The sequence below is a fragment of the Bicyclus anynana genome, chromosome 10 (assembly GCF_947172395.1).
Source record: "Bicyclus anynana chromosome 10, ilBicAnyn1.1, whole genome shotgun sequence".
NCBI classification, from domain to species: Eukaryota; Metazoa; Arthropoda; class Insecta; order Lepidoptera; family Nymphalidae; genus Bicyclus; species Bicyclus anynana.
The window spans coordinates 9,546,739-9,570,108 of NC_069092.1; the positions used below are offsets into that span (position 1 = coordinate 9,546,739).

The 23,370-nt window shown below is 35.7% G+C and overlaps 1 protein-coding gene across 2 annotated transcripts in view; it reads right to left on the minus strand.

Moving 5' to 3' along the window:
• Positions 1–1,409: 1,409 nt before the first annotated feature.
• LOC112042984 (lachesin) overlaps positions 1,410–23,370 on the minus strand; it is a 186,614-nt gene continuing 164,653 nt past the window's right edge. For both annotated transcript variants that reach the window (XM_052883949.1, XM_024078218.2), the window contains exons 6-9: positions 9,710–9,841; positions 8,347–8,466; positions 5,914–6,093; positions 1,410–4,569 (exon numbers count right to left, since the gene is read on the minus strand). In XM_052883949.1, coding sequence (XP_052739909.1) covers positions 4,379–4,569; positions 5,914–6,093; positions 8,347–8,466; positions 9,710–9,841 — 623 coding nt within the window. In that variant the 3' untranslated portion in view covers positions 1,410–4,378. The remainder of the gene's footprint in view (positions 4,570–5,913; positions 6,094–8,346; positions 8,467–9,709; positions 9,842–23,370) is intronic.

The window sequence follows — 23,370 nt, forward strand, 5'->3', positions numbered from 1 at the left end:
GTATTCTACGATTATTAATGCCAGTCAGTAAAATGACAAGTGCAACTGTCACTGAAATGTCATTTTACTAGTAAACTGTCATGTCAGTGACAGTTGCACTTGTCATTTTACTGACTGGAATTAATAGTCGTAGAATAGTAAAAACTAGGAGATTTGTAAACTATTCAACTATTACAGAAAATCAGTTTCTCAATCACGCCAAAACTACTGGAGGGCTATGATGAAATTTAGCATAAAGATATAATACGCTAAAACACCATAATGGTTGTTCTATAGCGACAGAAAAGTTCCAAATTCACGCGGACGATGATGTGAGTATCAGCTAGAAAGGTTATGAAACTTATAAAGATTACTTGATTACCCACCTAAGTAGAAACTAGACTAGGTACATTATTTTTGAAATATACAGGATGCTCGGGAGTATTTCCCATAACATCAAGTTGTTGACGAGACCACTTATAGGAGCCGATCTTCATAACTAGTATTTTTTTTCAACTAAAAAATGAAAACTTTTCATGTTTTTATACAAAGTAATTCTAAAAATTCCGACTATCCATGCCTTTATCTAACGTTACATTTTGAAATACGTAAAACTTGGCTACATTATATACATACATATACATAAGATCTATTTACAAAAGAAATATTATTTATCCCGAAAATATTAATTTTAGAACACATGTTCCTCGAATATTTTAATTAATTTTCGGTAAAGAATATAACCCCACAGTTATAGTAAATACTCCCCAGCATCCTATATATTGATATACTAGCGGACGCCCGCGACTTCGCATCCGCGTGGAATTCAGTTTTTCATAAATCCCGCGGGAACCTGCATTTTTTCAGGATACAAAGTACCTACTATTTCAATTACAAAGTACAGGAATTGAAATAGTAATTACAAAGTACTATTTCAATTCCAAATTTTAGCCAAAACGCTTCAGTAGCCACAGCGCAAAAGAAGAGTGTGTATGTTACACACTTACACACAAACTTTCGCTTTTATTACATTAGTGTGATAATTTTTAGCTTCTTATCTGTAAATGATACGTGCTATTTACTTATATATCACGTTACGGAATGTTGCTGAATTTTAAAGAATACTGTCTGTTTAAGCGCTGCGTTTGCGTTTAGTTTTTAACCGACTTCAAAAAGGAGGAGGTTCTCAACTTGATTGGTATTTTTTTTAATGTTTATAAAGTACGGATAATACACAAGTCATGCCAGATGTATTACGTTTCATAGGACGCCAGAGTTATTGGGAATATTCTATCGTAAGTGGCACCTCCTTTTTAAAAAAAAAAAAATATTATTCTATTATTTAAATTATAGCGAGACTTTAAAGTGACAGTAAACAATCCCCCCCCCCCTCCCCCTCACACAGGAAAAAGGTTATAAAAGAAACACAGTCACATTTTAAAATTTTATTTTTTAACTTTACACCAGTTTGTAAATTACACATTTATTGTCAAAGTCAACGTAACATATTTATTAGCACAAGATTTCGAGTCAAGTTCTGAAACAACCAGAAAGTTCTGACGGCGAGCACACACTACATCAAGATATCATTACGATAAAACTGTCACACTCCGAGAGGAGTTTCAGAGAACTTCCCAAGAACCGTATAGCTTAGATAGCTCTGAATTAGTTTTTCCGTATAGAGTAAAAGCTCTTCATTCGTGGGGTAAGTAAATGTGCTGCGATTATGGAATGGAATATGGAATTACAGGGGATACTTAAACGGCAAAACAAAAATTTAATTTCTTGCAATATTAAATTAGTTATTTATTCTGGCTTAAGAATTTGTATCATCTTTTTGTTTGACAGTGGTTAGTATCTCTTTTTCCCCCTTAAAAGAAATAAAGTTCGTCACACAGATGGATCCTAAAGAACTCACAACAATCGTTTGCCATTCCATTAAACCTTCACGTTATTACAATATGCGACGACTTATTCCATTCGTAATTCCAGCAATATTTGCAACTTTAAAATTAAAACTTTAAGATTGAATATGTAGATTTAACGTCATTTTTAGCAATCAGGTCCGCGAATATAAAAACTGAGTTGCAATTTTTTAATCCGCGAATAACTTCTATAACAATCCGTTAAAACGCGAATAAAGGAAGCATGAATAAGGAGCTTGTACTGTCTTGTATATCGCATGTGTCCGTCTTTATATATTGAAGTTGAATTTTACAGTGTCTAAGTGGACTTAAGAGTATACTAATCTGTATTGAATACTTCGTTAAAACACTATTTTAATAGTTTAAAGTGAATATACATCTCACTAGAAAGTTACACTTAACACGTAAAAACTCGTACTTTATGTATGTTGGATGGAAAATCTATATTTTAGGTTATACGTTAGACCATTTATTATAACTATAAGTAAATATTTACATTAAATATTGTTACAAACAGAAGGAGGCACAAACAACAAATATAATTAATATTGCACATCAATTAATTAGTTTAAAGGAACTGAGAATTCTCAAAGTTTTCTTATTGAGCCAATGCTCTTTTGCGAATGAAATAGCTACAGTTACTCATGCATCTCTGATGACTCATTGATGGACCATGGATATGGATAAGGAGCCTATGATAGCCTGATATCATTTATGTATGATTTTATGAATGCTGAAAGTTGCCATAAGTTACCCAATATAGGTAAGTACGGTAGCCAATTATGGACTTTGGATCCTTGACCATCCACGCATAATGCGTATTTTCTTTATTTTACTCATGTCCCTAGTCGACAGCCACTTTTTTTTTTATTCTTTACAAGTTAGTCCTTGACTACAATCTCACCTGATGGTAAGTGATGATGCAGTCTAAGATGGAAGCGGGCTAACTTGTTAGGAGGAGGATGAAAATCCACACCCCTTTCGGTTTCTACACGGCATCGTACCGGAACGCTAAATCGCTTGGCGGTACGTCTTTGCCGGTAGGGAGGTAACTAGCCACGGCCGAAGCCTCCCACCAGCCAGACCTGGACAAATTAAGAAAATCTCAATCTGCCCAACCGGGGATCGAACCCAGAACCTCCGTGTTGTAAATTCCACCGCGCATACCACTGCGCCACGGAGGCCGTCAAATTACTTATTGCCAACACTTAAAAAACTTTGGTAAAGATCAAACTTACGGATTCTAGCAAATTGCCATGAAATTAAGTATCTGAGAACTGAAGACAGTATTCCACATGATATCTCTTAGAAAGTATCAAAAAATGTGAGGTTATCGCCTACTCGTAGATGTCAAAGCATGAGTAACGTATGAATAACATATCAAGTAAATCTTTGGTAATAACTAGTAGTAATAGTATAAATTTAAAATTTTCAAAAATAATAACGAATTGAAAAACTGTATAACTGTTCTCGTAAACTTATCTGGCAGTAATGAGGATTATTTAGTATTTACATAACAATTATTTCATTTATTATAAACAGTTCAACAATCATTATCAATATGTTTAATCATAAGTAAATAATAATTTACTTATGATTAAACATATTGATAATGATTTTGATGACAACAGAGACAATATTTAATGAGATCGCATAATTCTAACATATTGGGTACATCATAATTATTATCTTTGAATGACATTTTAGTTTATAATGAATAACAAAGGATGAATTTTGCTATACAATTCCATTATGTTTACGCAATAATCGTGTAATAAGGGTCATAACGTATTAGAGCAACTTAGCACCCAACCAACACCGCCTCTTGCGTTTAGTTTTCTTTATATTTTTAGGAACATATGTATCCGCTACTTACCTGCATCACATCTTTATTGCAACGATTGAAAATACTAAGTCATAAGCCCTAGCTGGCTATTCACTAACTTTGAGTAACTTTAATGGATAGGTACACACGTAATTTATCAACTAGTTATTGAGTCACGTGATTTCGTATTCAATATAAATTTATAGCTAAGCTAAGCTAAGCTAACTGATCAAAATTACTAACTAGTGTGTATGACGTTGTGATTTTCGTTAACAATGGGCTATAAGGAACACAATTAATGCAGTTGTTATTGATTTTATGTACTAAAATTGGTGAATATGGCAGCTGTGCCCTTGACAACTATTACCTGATGTAAAATGACGGTGTCTACAATTAAAATTTTAAGTTTTGTTAAATTCTTTGTTAATGAATTTTGTGTACATAAAAGGAAAGTCGTGTAAAAATTATAACACCCCACTGTTTTATGCCCGGGAAAAATACTGGGCAAACTACATCAATGTCGTAGGGTTGCAAGTAGGCCTCGCTCGCAAGATGTTACAAAATTAGACTATGAGGGTTGGTGCCAAGTGGCTCTATTGAGCTATGACCTTAACATGTATGGTTGGATAATGAAAATAGTCCTGACAAATTAAAAAGTGTGCACATACTGCAGTGTTGTTAACAACAACGCGTAGAGTTGTGGTGGGAGGTGTTGCGTGAGGTACTGGTGGGCGTGTGAGGCGATGGGGCGACTGCGTGTTGGGAGGTTCCTCGCTCGCTGCCACGCTGCGCCTGACACCATGGGCTCGTCCGCGAAGCCGTTCATACTAAGCTCTAGTCCTAGAGAAACATGTCGTTGTTAGCATTTATAAGTTAGTCAAGACTAAGTTTAAGGTATAAAGCTTGTAATGTAGTAAATGGAAAACTGCTGAGTAATTTTGAAATTCAGCGTTAAGGAAAAGAATTTGTAAAATTTGTATTTTTAACTTTATTTATTATCCTTACTGGTATTTTTTTGTAGTTTTATTCAAGGTAATTCAAGTAAATAAGTTCTAATTCATACTAAAAAGAATACATTTTAACTCCAAAAAAAGATAAGTTGAAAACCATGGCAACAAAGTAATATTTTGCAGGGCATGCAAGGTGCTGCCCTTTGTCCAGCCTCCTAGTCTATTGTTTGAATTGTAAACACACAAAAATATGACATAGCCTGACCAGAAAAATGAAAACCTCGTCATGTGGTGAAAAAAGAAAGTAATTTCTTCCACTAGCTCACTAAGTGGTAACTTAGTACGCGAGAAATTCAGTTTTTCACAAATCCTGCGGGAACTATGGATTTTTCCTGGATAAAAAGTGTCACTAACCTCTGTCTAGTGAAAGCCCTATTATAATCAATTCAGTCGTTCTAAAAATTAGCCTGGACAAACAGATAGATACAACAATTTGTAAAAGCTTGTTTGTGTTTTGAGAAATCAGTTATTTTGGAATCACAAACAGATACATCAGTTTTATTTATATTTGTTGATTTGTAGTTAGGTTTATACTAAGCAGCCTCAATAGCTCAACGGTAAGAGCAGTCGGACTCATCACCGAAGGGTGGTGGTTCGATCCTCGCCCCGTTGGTCTATTGTCGTACCCACTCCTAGCACAGTCTTTCCCGACTAGTTGGAGGGCAATGGGAATATTGGTCATATTATAAAAGATATGGCAAATATTCTTTTTAAAAAAAAAAAAAAATCTAAAATTAAGTAAAGCTTGTTTTTGTTTTGAGAAATCAGTTATTTTGGAAACACAAACAGATACATCAGTTTTATTTATATTCGTTGATTTGTAGTTAGGTTTATACTAAGTTAAACCGACACAGTACAAAATGTGTACCGTATTTTATCAAATACTAGCTGACGTCGCGCGGTTTCACCCGCGTGGTTCCCGTTCCCGTAGGAATACCGAGATAATATATAGCTTATAGCCTTCCTCGATAAATGGGCTATCTATCACTGAAAGTATTTTTCAAATCGGACCAGTAGTTCCTGAGATTAGCGCGTTCAATCAAACAAACAAACAAACTCTTCAGCTTTATAATATTAGTATAGATATGGCAAATATTCTTTTTTTTAAAAAAAAAAAAAAAGTTAACCGATACAGTACAAAATGTGTACCGTATTTTATCAAATATGTACTCACTGTGTAAGCTGACTTGGCTCTCCATCTTCCCCAGTGCATTGACAGAGGCGCACACGTAGGTACCATAATCGCCCGGTGCAAGCGACTTTATCGTGAGGTTCATCCATAAAGAATACTCGTTCACCGCCGTTTCCGTGATGCGGAATTTTGGATTTTCCAGCAATTTGTCGCTCACTAGCGCTGAGGAAATTTAATACTGTTTATTAAAATGTTTGTTCAGCTTTTTTTTTTTATTCTTTACAAGTTAGCCCTTGACTTCAATAATAACCTGATGGTAAGTGATAATGCAATCTAAGATGGAAGCGGGCTATCTTGTTAGGAGGAGGATGGGAAATTCGTTTCGGTTTCTACACGATATCGTACCGGAACGCTAAATCGCTTGGCACGTCTTTGTAGGGTAAGGTAGGTAGGGTGGTAACTAGCTACGGCCAAAGCCTCCCACCAGCCAGACCTGGACCAATTAAGAAAACCTTAACCGGCCCAGCTGGGGATCGAACCCAAGACCTCCGTTTTGTAAATCCACCGCGCATACCACAGCGCCACGGAGGTCGTCAAAAGCTGTAAAAAGAACTATGATTGATACTATGGAAAAAATTAAATCGTTTAGTGTACGCAAGAAACTTGTACACGCCCGCGACTTCATCACCAAGAGAAACCCTTTTCCAATTTTAAAAATAGACTTGAATAGAAAGTTTATTACTTTACTAGCGGACGCCCGCGACTTCGTCCGCGTGGAATTTAGTTTTTCACAAATCCCGCGGGAACCATGGATTTTTACGGGATGAAAAGTAGCCTATGTGTTAATCCAGAGTAAAATCTATTTACATTCCAAATTTTAGTCAAATCGCTTCAGTAGCCGCAGCGTAAAAGAGGAACAAACATACTTACACACTTACACACAAACTTTCGCCTTTATAATATTAGTGTGATAGTGTGAACTGTGACTAGCTGACACCCGCGATTTCGTCTGCCCTTACACCTCTTTAATCCAGCCCTTACAGTAGTATCGCTGTAAAAATTCTCCCGTTTTCCCAACATTTCCCTTCACTGCTCGGCTCCTATTGATCGCAGCGTGATAAAAAGTATACTTTAACCTGCCCAGGAGTATGAAGAACAATTGTAAGTTTCGTTAAAATCCGACGAGTAGTTTTTGTTTCTATAACAAACAGACAAACGAAAATTTTACTGATTGCATTTTTGGCATCAGTATCGATCACTAATCACCAATGTGTCAATCAAAAATTACCTTTTTGTTTCTATAACGAACAGACAGACAGACAAACATTTTAGTGATTGCATTTTTGGCATCAGTATCGATCACTAATCACCAATGTGGCAATAAAAAAATCCTAAAAAAATAACGATTTGCATCAAAATAAAGAAATCATTTTTCAGTTTGTTTGTTTGTCATGTCATTTGCTGTGTTATGAAATTGCACAGCGATGCTTCCCTCCAGATTTCGTGGACAAAGAGCAAGAACTCCAATGCAGTGGGTGTGTAACTCCGCTCATTATCTGGCGATGTTCCAAGTTCACTGAGCGAATATTTAATAATGCTATTCCGTGCTCCATGTGTTGCTTGAGGAAGGTATCATTAATTACATAGATTTTGCTTTGTTTCGTGATTAATCGCTTGACTCTCATATTATCTTGTGCCCTTGTATAGTAGAAGCCATCTATTCTCGTTTATCTGATTTCTTCCCGGTTCATGTTAATAAATCTTTGGTGGGTACACAATACTTAGTCGTAAAGTTACATTACATTCTATACTCGTGCGGTATGATTAACACTTTGTATTGATAATATTAAACGTATTTTCTTGTATTGTGTTTGTCGTATTTAGTTTACTGTTTCAACGAATTTCTTTCAAAAGGATTTTCAAAAAAAAATCGAACGAAATCTCGAAGTCTAATAGATGTACAAAGATGAAATTAGGCAGGGATGTAGATGTTTTTTATGTTACAGGGAGACGCAGGAGGCCTGAAAACGTCACCCGGACTGCGAATTAACAATTAAGGACCAACGCCGACTTTAAATTTTCAAGAAGTGTTGACAGAATCTATCAAATTGTATGGAGATTTGGTATCGCTTAGGTAACCTCGGTTACATATAAGTCGAATGCAGGTGAGACAGAAACGCAAATTTGAGCACGGATCCGGTTCCGGATAGTTAATAAGTATCCGCTAAAAACGAATTTTGCGATAGGGCCGGATTAAGGAGGTCTAAGGGCGGACGAACTCGCGGACATCTGTTAGTAGTTTATATGAGTGTGTTCCTTTTTATTGAGTAGGTATCTATTTTTAGTTCAAGCTCAACCAGCAAATACGCATCGAAGATTTTCACTTATTAAGTAGATACTAATTTATTTCTTTTAGAATATTTTTATGATTGTTTGAACTAATAAGTTACACATACAGACATGAGTTATACGTACAGTCCTCACGTGACCAGGAGTTCATGGCTTTAGGAGAGGCTTCTATGTAGCACTGCAGTTCCACATCACTGCCAATAGGAGCCCCAACGAGTTGATTCGTTACTTTTACTTGAGGGATAACTGTAAACAAGCATTTTCTTTTCTTATGTTTCCCTAACATATCTTAAGAGCTAGTCATCATCATCATCAACCTTTATAACAGTCTTTCCTGTCTGTTTTTACAAAGGTGTGGATATGCCAAATTTGATTATCGTTAAGACACCAAGCGATTAACCTGCTATTCGAGGCACTGGATTGTACCTCTACTAACTTCCCAAGTCCAGCCTTTTTTTTCTGTAGGGGGAAAACTCCTTATGGATACCCGTTTGGGGTAGGAGCTTCGGACTCCTACCGGCTAAAACCTCTCCTACCTTCAGAACGCTGATGAACCCTGCCATTTGTCACAAAAAGCTTCATTTGTGCAGCTGTTGGCAATATGACCATCTTGGGCACAATAATGGCATTTTGGCTTCTGTCCTCGCCTTTTGCTGCTAAATGATTATAACCCCAACATCGATAGCATTTAGCGAATTTTTTTTTTTGGATTTAATCATAAAATACTTAATCAAGTCTTACTACTTTTTTTTTACCTTACTACCAATTTTTTTAAAGAAACAAAACACCGGGTTGATTTTCTGTAACGATCACTATCGTTGTTAATTATATTGACTGGGAATGACGTTATAACGTGCTCTCTGAAGAAGAACGGAGATGTGACTCCACTAAGTTTTTTACTCTATGCTGCTACTTAAAGTTAAAAATATTAGTTTTCTTCTAAGAATCTCTTAAAAAAATTAAAGCTCAATATTTCGTATATCAATCTTGGACTCTTTCCGTATCTATATAGGCTAACCACTAAGCGAACATCATCATCATCATCATCATATCAGCCAATGGACGTCCACTGCAGGACATAGGCCTTTTGTAAGGACTTCCAAACATCACGATACTGAGCCACCTGCATCCAGCGAATCCCTGCGACTCGCTTGATGTAGTCAGTCCACCTGGTGGGGGGTCGGCCAACACTGCGCTTACTAGTGCGGGGTCGCCATTCCAGCACTTTGGGACCCCAACGTCCATCGGCTCTTCGAAGCGAACAAGACAGTATAAAATATCACATCATAAAAATTTTGAAATGTAAAATTGTCTTGTATAGTATTAATCAAGTAAAACGGTAATAACTTTAAGCAAACAAAATATTTACTAAGACAATTATTATTACGAGTTGCAACAAGTAATAATTTATGTACTATAAGTATTTGTCATGGCTTGCATGGATAGCATGAATAAATCGACTACTATCAGTTTGTTAAGGCAGACTTACAATGCACTTGCACGTGATATCGTCGGCTCACGGTGGGGGGAATGCCGTTGCTAGCGATGCAGTAGTACGCGCCCATGTCATTCCTTTGTACGTGGAACAACTCGAGGCCCTCGCCTTTGTGACTTTCCACCACTGGAACAAAGGAAGCTAATGTTAGTAATCACAATAATTCGTTTATTTTGTTACTAGCGGATGCCCGCGACTTCGTTCGGGTGATAATCGACGTAATCTTTCAATCCCTAAACCTCTTTCATTTCTATTATTGCATGATTTATAATAATGATTTAACTAATCATTTTACAAAAATATATGATGAAAGTGAAAGATTTATATTAAAAAAAACTTCAACCCCTTTTTAACCCTTTAGGGATAGACTTTTTGAAAATCTTAAATTACATTTTTTAAAAATTCTAGTAGTAACAGTACAAAGGTAACTTAAAAACAATGGACTTTCCATACAAACTATCAACCACAATTTTCACCTACTTTCAATTTTATTTTAGCTATTAAAAGTATTATGTTCTCAAATCGTGCCGAGTTTCATTTGAATTCACTCAGTAGTTTCAGTATGATGCCCAGTCAACAAAAAGGCGGTCAGACAGACCGACATACAGACGAAAAAAAAATTGGCTTCAGCTTAAATATTGATACTGACTAAAATTTACAAAATATCTTCAATGTACAAAATATCATATGTGGTAGAAAACCAAAATATCTTTTAAAACACATTTGCTCGTAAAGTATTATGTACTTATTTCACCAATTTCAATATCGAAATGTATCTCATTACGCACATGTGCCGTAATGTAATATAAACCCTTTATCATTCTTCTAAAAACGAACGGTTCTTTTTAAAATAAAAAAACAAAGTTTTCATGTCAGAAAAGTGCTCACAATTTTATAATTTTTGGATAGATGGAATAATGTCATCATACGGAAAACAAAGATGGAAATTTATTTTCAGAAAGTGTGTTTGAAGTGTGTTTCCTCGCAAATGTGTTATAAAACGTGTTATGACATACGTGCGCTTTGATACAGCCTCTGCTTCCTTACTATAGCTCTCGCCATTGGCTCGAGCTGCAATATCACCTCGGCTGTAATTTTCACATTGTACTATTACGAACGTTTCTAAGAAACCGGAGCAGCCTAGGGATGTTGATATTACAGTGTTTGACGTAACGAAATTTCTCAAAACAATAATAAAATCATGGGTGCAATATGAACGTTTAATTGTCGATAGAAATTTCCCGAAATCTACGAGTTTATTCTTTTGTCTGATCAACTTTGAAGGAGAGTGGAGAGTAACTTACCGAACTATTTTTTAGTTTTTTGTATATTTTCTGCGTTTTGGGATCGTCTTACTTAAATATACTTATATTCATTAGGAATAAAAACATACATTTCGAGTATTTAGTACTCGTACATATTATTTTGTCAAAGGAGGTAACACAGGAGAATTGTTAATTACATAGATATCCGTAGAAACATGATTAACGGTTAAGAATGACGATTTATATAAAACATTTCAGAAATATCTGCTTTACAAAAAATGTCTGCTTAAATCGCGGTACAAAAATAAAGAACTAAATATTTAACGTCGCAAATGAAACCTTTATTATTCTGACTCATTTATTGATACAAGAGAATACACTCATGGTGCTTTTATTTTCATTGTAAATTTTCGATGTTAAATAACTACGTTGACATAAACAAAATAAAAAAAAATATTAACTAAAAGATACTTAATGTTCAGAATATACGCCGAGAAAGCGAATTTCCAGTTTAATTTACAGTACGTTTACTCCTTATTCCTAATTATTGCGGGAATTCAAAGGAGAAATTTAGTGGAAAATGAAAACGCTTCTCTTAATGACGAAAGTAACGTACAAACTCGACGGAAGATCCCTCTGTTCATTTAAACCGAGCTGTATTAAACAATCGACATTTTGTTTATATGTATAGTGCCTTCCTAACTTTATTTTTCACTGTCTTCAAAAAAGAAGGTTATCAATGCGACTGTATGTAATATCATGAATATTATTTAAACGGGTACATACCACGATAAAACGAAGAAATTTTAATGTCGATATTTCGATCCAGTTGCATGGACCGTGGTCACGGGACTGAAGTTTGTGAGATGCGAAGTTGACAGCAGCTGTTAGGAGCAGAACCGATCTACCCTCTTTTTTTTTTCTTTTGTCAACAACCTCACGTTCTTGTCTGTTTAGGTTTAGAATTGTGCAAACCAAGAGGGCGCCGCAAAAAACCTAATAACAAAAGCGATGTCGAGAGTGTGGTTCGCCTAAATAGACAAAAATGTGAGGTTGTTGAAAAAAGAGAAAAAATAACAAGAAAGAGGGCAGATCGGTTCTGCCCCTAACAGCTGCTGCCAACTTCGCATCTCACAAACTTCAGTCCCGTCGTGACCACGATCCATGCAACTGGGTTGAAATATCAACATTAAAAATGTCGTCGATTGTATGTAAATCTGCGCATATCGAAAAGACTATCATAACATCAAAGCAAATTACAAAAAAGAATTGTTGAACTAAAAAAAGATACTTACTTGATCTTAGGGAAAAGTGCTCATTTCATCGAAACTGGTTTAGTCAGTTTTAGGATATAGAGTACGAAGACAGTTTAATTTTTTTTTAATTATTCTCGTAAAATTTTGAAGCCATCGCTAGGGCGTGAAAGAATGCTCGTATTTGGAGACGGAAGATAAAGTAGTGACGTCGAATGCGGCTTTTCTCATTCAATAGGAATGTAGTCCGTTTTTGAAATCGCTTTTCAAGTATAAATCTTTTGTTATGCTAACACGGTTCATTTAACGCGGCATTAAGTGAATTTGTCGAACATCGTATTTTAAAAATGAACGGGTAAAAGTGCTTCGATAAAACGAAGGAACGAAAATTACGATCTCGCAGCGCCGGTTGGTTGAGTGTTGAAATTTTCTTTTAATATTAATAGAACCGCGGACAGAATAAGACGACAGTTCATAAATTTACAGAGCGCCTGAAGTTTATAGCAATATTAATTTTAGGGTAATCGTCAGTTGTCGATGGGCAAGTTTTTAAAAATCAATCCTCTGACTGGTCTCTTGGTGGCACTGTAGGCTTGATTGTTAACAAATCAGTCCAAATTTAACCTATATTGACAAGTCTGCACATTTACATCTCACTTATACTATAAAGACGAAAGTTCGTGTGCTTGTAAGTGTGGAAGTATGCTTAGAAGCACACAAACTTCCTTCCTTCATTACGCTGTGGCTTGCAAACCGTTTTGGCCGAAATTTGGAACAGAAATAGATTTTACTCTGGATTACCACATAGGCTACTTTTTATTCCGGAAAAATCACGATTCCCGTGGGATTTGTGATAAACAGACTTTTACGCGAACGGAGTAGCGTGCGTCCGCTAGTTGAATAAGAAGAAAATGTGCCATAAGTTTGTTAAAATAAACACAGGGTTACTAGATCCTAATGAACCTAATGTTAATGTTACGCACGTCGTTTCGTTAATAAATTTCTGTTTAATCTGTTTATTTGTTTAATAATTTATAATTATTAACAGTAAGACACAACATTAGAAGATGCGCACAAGTGCAGGATGACTTATCCTTTATCATTACTGAAATTTAATTTAAGATAACAATAAGCAATATTTCTTAGCCGTAAGTGTATTAAATCATTTCAAATGTCGAGACATTGCTTGCTTAATTTATGTTTTGGAATTGAAATTTATATTACGCTATTTGATAGCCTATCATTATGTATTAAAATGTACTTTTGTATCTTATATAAATGTAATTTTTTTAAACACGTTTCTTGAAACTTTTAAAAGTTCAATTATTTGAGTCCAAACTATTATAAAGATGTAAGATTTGATTGTTTGTTTGTTACGATTTAAACAATAAACTATTTGACCTTTTTTAAAAATTCCAAATCCAAAAATCAAGTAAGTAATCTTTCTATTTTATTCCCGTATTTTTTATTCTTTACCAGCTTTCTTTATTAGCCCTTGTCCACAATCTCACCTGATGGTAAGTTATGATGCAATCTAAGATAGAAGCGGGAAAACTTGCTAGGAGTAGGATAAAAATCCACACCCAATTTCGGTTTTACACGACATCGTACCGGAACGCTAGACGTAATACGTCTTTGCCGGTGGGGTGGTAACTAGCCACAGCAGTTGAAGCAGCCTTCACTAGGCCTGGACTAGTTAAAAAAAAATTCAATTGGCCCAGCCGGGGTTCGAACCCAGGACCTCCATCTAGTAAATCCACTATCATACCACTGCGCCACGGCAGTCGTCGGTATTTTCAAGGGAAGGAAATTACGCGGGGTAAAACCGCGGGGTGTCTGCTAGGGGTTCATAAAATGGTATTGCATGAAAATGTAAAATGCACCACAGCTGAACGCTGTGCGACGTTGGTTTGCAAAATATAATATTTAAGATCTTTGCGTTTGCAATATGATTCACTGCCGCACCCACATATCCCGGCTGTCCCGTATGCTCTATGCTTTATGTAGAAGCACAGGACTATTAATATATGATAAACATGTTTATCTAGAGCCTGCTATAGCCAGACCTTACCAGTGGCGAAGGATGAAATTTTGACGAAGGTAATCCGTCCCAAAGAAAAGGATATTCATACCGCTTAATACGTACACGGATTCTCAAACATCTATATAATAATGTATAAAATTCCGTGATCGGATTGCGAGAATCGGCTTTTATGAACTCTTCGCCGCTGAGACCTACCTAATTTTATGAAGACTGAAGGCCTCTGCCAATGACGATTCTGAGGGCGTAGGTTCGAATACGGCCGGGTCATGCACCTCCAACTTTTTTAGTTATGTGCATTTCAAGAAATTAACTATCACGTGTCTCAAACGGTGAAGGACAAACATAGTGAGGAAACCTGCATATCTAAGAATTTTCTTTATACTCTACATGTGTGAAGTCTGCCAATCCGCATTGGGCTAGCCTGGTGGATTATTGGCCTATTCCTCTCATTCTGTGAGGAGACTCGTGCTCAACAGTGAGCCGAATATGGGTTGTTAATGATGATGAATGATGATAAAGTACAGTAGCCAGTTATGGAGTTTGGATCGTAGTGGCTTTGACTTGACTTTTAGATTGTTACTTACGCAACTCATACTAGTTAAATAAATTGTTTGATCAATAATATTGACTACACATTCTTCTACATTATTCCATTTTCGTATCTATAATCGTTACTTAATTATATATTCAAGTACTAAGTAGATTGCTAAGCTGATATAATTTGTGGAATAAAAATGAAAAGATAGCACACAGTAAACATCTAATAAAATGTTAATTATTCCCTTGTTGTTTTGAATGCTTTATTAATTTTTTATTTACTTTATTGTCTCCAGAGAAATTAAGCGTTAGCTTGGCATAGGTTCAAAGCAGTATATTCGAAGCAGTGTAATTAGTATGATGTATGCATTCGATGTTAATGGGAAAAGCGAGTGCGAAATTGGGGGTAGTTATTTAGCCGGCCAGTTAATAATAATTAAAGGTTTCAAGTGCAGAAGCGAATATTGGCATGGTTCACGTACTGGAGTTAGGTACTAAAGGACAAATTATTACAAAATCTTCGTACAATTATTTTTGTGATAGAAGTATCTAATCTATATTTACTTTATAATCCATCATCAATATCAGACTACTTTAACGGCCCAGAGTCTGTAGCCAGCCATGTAGCACGTCGATTCTCTTTCTACAAACGCTAACGCTTCGAAAACTAACAAAATCTATGCGAATGACACATCCAATCGACAACTTGGTAACCTCTCGATAGCAAATGTGATTCCCATACTTTTTTAATTTTCGGATCGTTAGCGTTTATAGAAAAAGAATCGACATGCCACATGGCTACAGGCCCAGGGCTAGGCCTCTCTCTAAAAGGAGGTGAGATCTGAGAAAAAATAACACAAGAAGTACAATTAAATATTCTATGGTATGACAATATTCAATGTAAAAAAATGATAATGATTTAAAAAAACCTCTAATAGAACATGTCTTTCAAACCGGTGGTAGAGTCTTAACAGAGTAATCAAACTTACGTTTCAAAAGTCAAAGTCTCATGCTAGAGTAGGAAAGGAAAGATTCACAGACATAATATTATTATGTCAAATATTCGTTATAAAAGTGCCTGTAAACATTATAGTCTACATGAAAAAACTAATTTTAATTTTGAATCTTTAACTTACAGAAAATACGCACTTTTTCAGTTATATTTAATATTGACGCGAAAAATGTGTAATGCGGAAATTAGAATAACTCCACACGTTCGAGTTCACTAGGGTTTATGCTGCGTTATCGAGGGGTGGCATCGCGGTTATGACATTATTAAAGCAGACCGTACCTATTCAACTATCATAAAAAATACGTGGCAGTATTACGCCCCTTTCACACTGCAGTCCAGTTTTGCGGGACCGGCATTTCCTGCAAAACTAGACGCTACGTTCACATGGCAGTTAAGTTTTGCAGGATCCAATAAAAACGTTCGCTGCGGCACCTCTGGTGCGGTACGAGATTTTTTGACCTCATACTAGAACTTTGTGGTGCATTATGAGGTCCATCAACCTCGTAACCCTTGAAGACGCTAGACGTACGAGGTCAATTGATCTCTTACCGCAGCGAACGTGTTAAAAAGCTACCATTCATACACCGGTTATCAGGTAAATACTGAACACCGCGCGCAAGAAGCCGAGTGAACACTGCTATTGAAATATATGTGTGATTAACCGGGATCCTGCTTTTTACTGGACTAAGGATCCAGTTTCTAGTGACAAAACCGAATGGCACAATTCGACCGCATCGATTTTTTGCAGTATCCCGCATGCGGGATGCTCGTGTGAACGCTAGCATATAAACACATTCGCCATCAAATGGGATCCTGCAGAAAACGGGATCCTGCAGAAAACGGGATCCTTCAAAAAACGGGATCCTGCAAAAAACTGTAGGTACTGCCGTGTGAAAGGGGCCTTACATGACCTTTCCCTCCTGAACGTTGACTACTATAAAGTTAAAGCGTGACTCAAGCGTACGTATTTACCACAGTCCGACCACAGAGTTGTGGTCGAAATGGTGTTCTGTTGTCGCATTTATTGACCATTTTACTCGTATGTAACAGTATTCGAATTTCGTCTTCGTGTCACGTGTCAGTTGATATATAAATCAACCCACATTAACTGTTACATTATATTTTTGTGGAGCACAATAGCCATTTATATAACGGTAGGTTTACAAGATAAAAGGTCCGTAGTTTACTCTTACATAGACATTTAAGTTTCTTACGAGTAAATATAAAAATGTTACTATGGACGACTACAATTGTTTTTAAACATTATTCGTTATTTATATTCATAAAGCTTAGCATTATTATTTTTGCAAAGTATTTGTATTTACAATCTTTCTACGCTCTCGCTGACTGTCGCTCGGAATATAAAAGATTGTATTTTAAGAGATATTTAGTTATTGACTGGTAATCCCCTCGTAACTTTAACTTTCGACTTTACTTATCACTTATCACCTGACGTTTCAGAGGTTAAAGAGGTACAGGTACAAAACCTGTAAATGAAGCTTACCTCCTAAAATAAATGTATTTTGAATTTGAGGTGGAAAATCTTTATCTTCTAGAAGTATTTACGTATGTAGAAACTTCTTCTAGAATTACACGTCTACTAAATTGTGTGGAATTTGTACAATACATAATCATCATCATCATCATCATCATTATCAACCCATATTCGGCTGCTGAGCTCGAGTCTCCTCTCAGAATGAGAGGGCTTAGGCCAACTGTCCTCCACGCTGGCCCAATGCGGATTGGCAGACTTCACGCACGCAGAGAATTAAGAAAATTCTCTGGTATGCAGGTTTCCTCACGATGTTTTTCCTTCACCGTTTGACCCACGTGATATTTCTTAAAATGCACACAATTAAAAAGTTGGAGGTGCATGACCGGACCGGATTCGAACCCACACCCTCCGAATTCGGGGCAGAGGTCATATCCACTGGGCTATCACAGCTCACAATATGATTAACTATTTTACTTTTATGAAATTTTTAATAACGACACGTTCTTTTCACACACTAGATTAGCAATCAAGGATTAAAATGAAGCTCTAAAGTGTGAAAGTTTGCATGAAAATCTTTTATCTTTGCGCAAGTAATATTTTTGGGAAGGAAAACCTTCCTTTTTTAGTTTGTTCCAGTAACAAAGTAGATGCAACGCGAAGTTATTTGCGTAGTGAATAATCTAAATGCATTTTACACGGTAAGTCCATTTAGGATTATGTTCATAAGTGTATAGTCATGTTCGCGCGTGAATGCTGAAGTACATCAATTTGTTTATGGAAAATACTTCGCTTCCCGGGAAGTAATGGTTGGCATTCTAATCTATACTAATATTATAAATGCGAAGGTAAGACTGTCTGTCTGTCTGTTATCTTTTCACGACTAAATGAATGAACTGATCAAGATGAATTTTGGTATAATGGTAAATGGGACCTTGGAGCAAAACATAGTAAGTACTATTTGACTCGAAAATAAAAATAAAATGGGGTGAAAGCTTAGTTTTAGAAAGCTGGAAAGTCCTTCATTTTTAACCGACTAAAAAAGGAGGAGGTTCTCATTAATGTTTGTTACCGCATAATTTCGTTATTCATTAACCAATTTAAAAAAATCTTTTTTTTGTTGTAAGAATATACTTCAAGATTGGTCCCATTTAATTTTCATGAAAATCAGTTCAATAATTTTGTGTTCACTAACGAAAGCGCCACGTGCCGTTACACAAAAATAATGAACCGATTTTTATGAATATTAAATTGTAGGACACACTAAAAATAGAATAATAAAATCTTTTTAACAATAAAATTGAACCGACTTCAAAATCACAAAAACAAATTAAAAAGCGAGAAATAACATCGTATAATTTACTACCTTCTGACCACTTTCAAGGCGGTGCCGACACAGTGATGCATTAACTAAAGCCGATTAAATCATAAACTTTTAGGATTTAAAGTCAGATCTTCCCCGTGGTTCTTTCAGAAACGGCTTTAATTAATACGTCACTGGCTTGGCACCGCCTTCAAAGTGATCAGAATTTTGGATTTTTTTTCCATCCAGATTCAAACAGAAATTAAACGTTCCGAGTTCAAGGTCATATGTTGGGCGATCGTCAAAATGATACACTTAACTCGTTTAGTTTTATGTGGGTTAAGATGATAATAGTCATAGACAAAAGTCTCGGGTCGCTCCCCGAGGGCCCATTGCACGATAGGCTCCCACGTCACGTTTGGCTTAACAAACCGTTACCTTGCTACATACTGAGTAACCGAATAACATAGCCCATAGGTATTATTGTATTAACTGTCGTCTATATATATAAAAGAAAGTCGGGGTTGTTTTTAACACTTATAACTCGATATCTGCTGGACAGTTTTTCATGGTTTTTGATTCGTTGGATTTGTCTCCGTCGAGAATAGCAGAATACATCTTAAAAACAATGAAAACTCGACGAATAAACAATTATGAAATTATGAGATGAATAATTTTCCATAAATGTTACATTGTGTAGTACCTGTCATACATTTGTTGTCCATCCTGTCAAATACTGTTTATGTATTGATTGATGATGATTTAATGCGTTCATGGGTTGGGTGGGGGTAGAGTAGGGGTAGGGTAGGGGTAGGGTAGGGTAGAGTAGGGTAGGGGTAGGGTGAGGGTTGAGTAGGGGTAGGGTAGGGGTAGGAGTAGGGTAGTGTAGGGATAGGGAAGAAGTGCACATAAGTCAAAGCGAAACTTGACCGGGTCCGCTTTTAAAAAAATAAAAAAAAAGAATTGTTTTTACAAGCTTTTCCATAGGCTAGTTGAAACTTTGATTTAAACGGTCTTAAATTGTTCATTATTAACTCTATGTTCATTGTTCTACTAGATTAAAAAAAAAATCTGAAACGTGATGATATAAAACTTTTAATTTTTAAAAATTTTTTTGACGAGCCAAAACTCTGTCGGCTATGATGGTCTATATTTAAACTGTTTCATGACGTCACGTTAACAAATCCTTTACCAAACGGAGCAATTGACGGACGGAGCAATATTAGTTAACAATTAGTTTGACGTTTAATACATCATGTAACATTGTGACGTCACAAAGTGGACGACAGCGTTTTTGACGTTTAGAAAATTTTAAAAAACATGATTTTTAAATTAAGTATTTTACGGAAACCTTAACATGTATTAATTTTTATTATCAATATATTTCGTATCCTTATTCCATGTAGGTACTATACGAAATTATTATTGTTTATACTTATTAAATTTTATATGAGTCATCTACCCTATTTTATGCAGATGAAAGTTACCTGTTACCAATCTCACCTGATGGTAAGTGATGATGCAGTCTAAGATGGAAGCGGGCTAACTTCTTAGGAGGAGGATGAAAATCCATACCCCTTTCGGTTTCTACACGGCATCGTTCCGGAACGCTAAATCGCTTGGCGGTACGTCTTTGCCTGTAGGGTGGTAACTAGCTACGGCCGAAGCCTCCCACCAGCCAGACCTGAACAAATTAAGAAAATCTTAATCTGCCCAGCCGGGATCGAACCCAGGACCTCCGTCTTGTAAATTCACCGCGCATACCACTGCACCACGGAGGCCGTCATAACGTACTTCGTTCTTTACTAAAACGAACCCAGGTCCTTGTGATTGCAAGCCTAACCGACTAAAACAATAAGAGAATAATGATAAATAAAAAAACACTGCAAATTAATTTGGTAATTTATTTTGTCTCCGAAAACCAAACTCATACAATAATTACTTAACTTATTTGTCTTTCTGTTTCAGTTATTCTGTCAACATTTTCGTTAAATTATTTATGTTCAAATAAATAGGTAGATAATGTTTACATTCGAAAATAAATTTATTGTTTTCGACTGCAAATATTTACGTATTATGTATAAATATTAGGGTTGGTGTTTAATATTTTGTATGACATTAAAATTAAATATGTTCGATTTAGTACTGATTTTGTCCGGAATTTAAAAAATTCTAGACACTATTTAGATGGATTTATGTTACTAAACGAATATATTTCAGGATTTTAGTATATAGTTTAGTCGGACTTAAAACGGAGGCCTAGGATTCGATTCTTACCCGAGTCTTATTTGTCGTACCCATATTTATAGCACAGGACTTTTGCTTAGTTGAGTAAATACAACATTAGTCATGGTTAAAATACATGGCAATTTTTTTATATCCATACTTATGAGTAGGCTCTTTATTACTAAATGGGAAACTGAGATTATTTGTTTGTTAGGCTTTCACGCCTAAGCCACTAAACTAATTAAAAAAAATTCTTCACCAATGGAAATCTATATCAGGAAATAAAAAAAGCTATATTGTCTCAGTGTTCACCTAGGGAAATGAGCGACGTGGGTAAAATCTCGAGGTTCGACTAATGGCGTCTACTAGTAAAAATATACGTTTACTAGCAGACGCCATTTCCTTCCCACCCCCGTGAAAATATGGGGACAAAATATAGGCTATGTTACTCCCTGATAACATAGCTTTGTATTAGTGCAAGAATTTTCAAAGTGATCAAGTATAAATATACAAATCATTCCTCTTTGTAATACTCGTGTAGATTTATTTACAGAAAAAACATTTACATAGAGAAGATATTATGAGCAGCAATTATAATGCTGCCTATATCTCAAAACAAAATAATACGGGCACTTTAACGACTGAAAATATTGGGTTATTAGGCATGTAAATTGCGGAATACCTCCACGCGATTGTGGAAATGAATGGATGCGCTTCCAAACTGTTCATTAACATAATTTATTCGTGGCCGCCAGAACGGACCCTAAATTTTGTTGAAAGCTATTTTTAAATGGTAAAATGGTCATGTAATTTACGGTAAGGGCCTCGCTAACTAGTATAAAATGTTAAAATCAAAACAAATATAGGTAGACATTGAAGTAAAAAAAACAATCGGTTGTCTGTAAAGTCGGTTTACTGACAGCACGTGACAACGTCAAAAGAAAATACTGATGGAATGGTTGCATTTTTCAAAAGAAAACTTCCTTTTTTTAAAAAAAATACTATTTATGTATCTTCATAGACCAGAATATACTTTATTTCTTGTAAAAGAAAGAAGAAAGAAAGAAAATATATTTATTACTACATTATGCCACACATCGCAATTATTTAAGAAATAATACCCTAATAAAAAAAGTTGGCAAACCTAGAGCGAGGTAACGACGCATGACGTCATCGGTATGCAGCCGGCCCCATCGAATTATAAGACGTCACGTCAATAAACCAAATCCTGCCAAATACCATTTTCTGCATATTATGCCGCATTTTACATAAAAAAATATGCATGTCATATATTATGTCATGGCCATTGCCATGCAACTATCGAGCAAGAGGAGGGTTACAAATGTCGTCCTTATTTTAATTCAAAGCTCATTCAAAATAACCGATATCGATTTTTTCGATTTTATTGCTAAGGTTTACTCTAGTTCTCTATGAAGAAATAAAAAGCATGATTCAAATCCATCAAAGGTTTCTCGACTTTAGTTTCATTTTCAGTTATTAAACAGATATATTATGTAGATTAGATTCTTCTCTGTTTGTGAAGTTGATTTTCTTTTTTAATATGGACGATTACCCTATACTAAAGTTGTCAAAAAAGTGGCACAATTCAAACCCAAATCAACTTTTGGATGCGCTGCCAAACCGCTCATTAACATAATTTATTCACGACCTTCAGTGCCGACCTTAAATTTGTGGAAAGCTATTCTTCAGCGGCAAAAAATTGTGTAAATCGGTCACGTATTTTTCAGCGTCGGTGGATACGTACGGTCTACTTTAATAATGCCATAACCGCGATGCCAGGCCGTGATAACGCGGCGTAAACTTCACTTGCCTCTTAGCTGTAATATAATATTGCCGTTTGCGCTTGAGGTCTATATTGCACGAATGCTTTTATTATGTATATGGAAAGGCGACGTTATACGTTTTCACGTCAAGTAGTCGAAAGTTTCATATCTAAAAAGTTAAGACTCTACACCTTGTTGTTCGTAGATCTGTCAAGACCATAGAGATTTTAATTCAATAGTAAAGACACTTCTCAGGAACACGTAGAGCTTTTAATTTTAATCAATTTTACAAAATCTGTTGGTGAAGTGTGCAATTAAAAAATCAGATTACCAAATCGACATTTTCAAAAGATAAGGCTGTTTCCCATTTAAATAAAACCATAAAATTTGCCAAGGAATAATGTCTCATAGAAACATAAAAACTATGAGAAATCTGAAAACCAATAGTTTTGTAACTTTTCGGATCGGTTGCAGATGATAAAAAATTAACTTCAGCTACTCAATTATTTTCAGATTTGTACGAACCTTTTGCGAGAATTGCGAGTCCAACTCCGCTCATCGGTTTTTTCCAAAAAGTATCGAATTCCTACTGACCTCAATGACAAAATGATTGACGAAAGCAAAAAGCCGCACATTCATATTTGGCATCCACCGACTAACGTTTTTATATTCAAGCTCAACATTGTATGTTTTCCTGTACATATGTGTAAAAATTTTGCATCCACCACAAAAAGTTGGA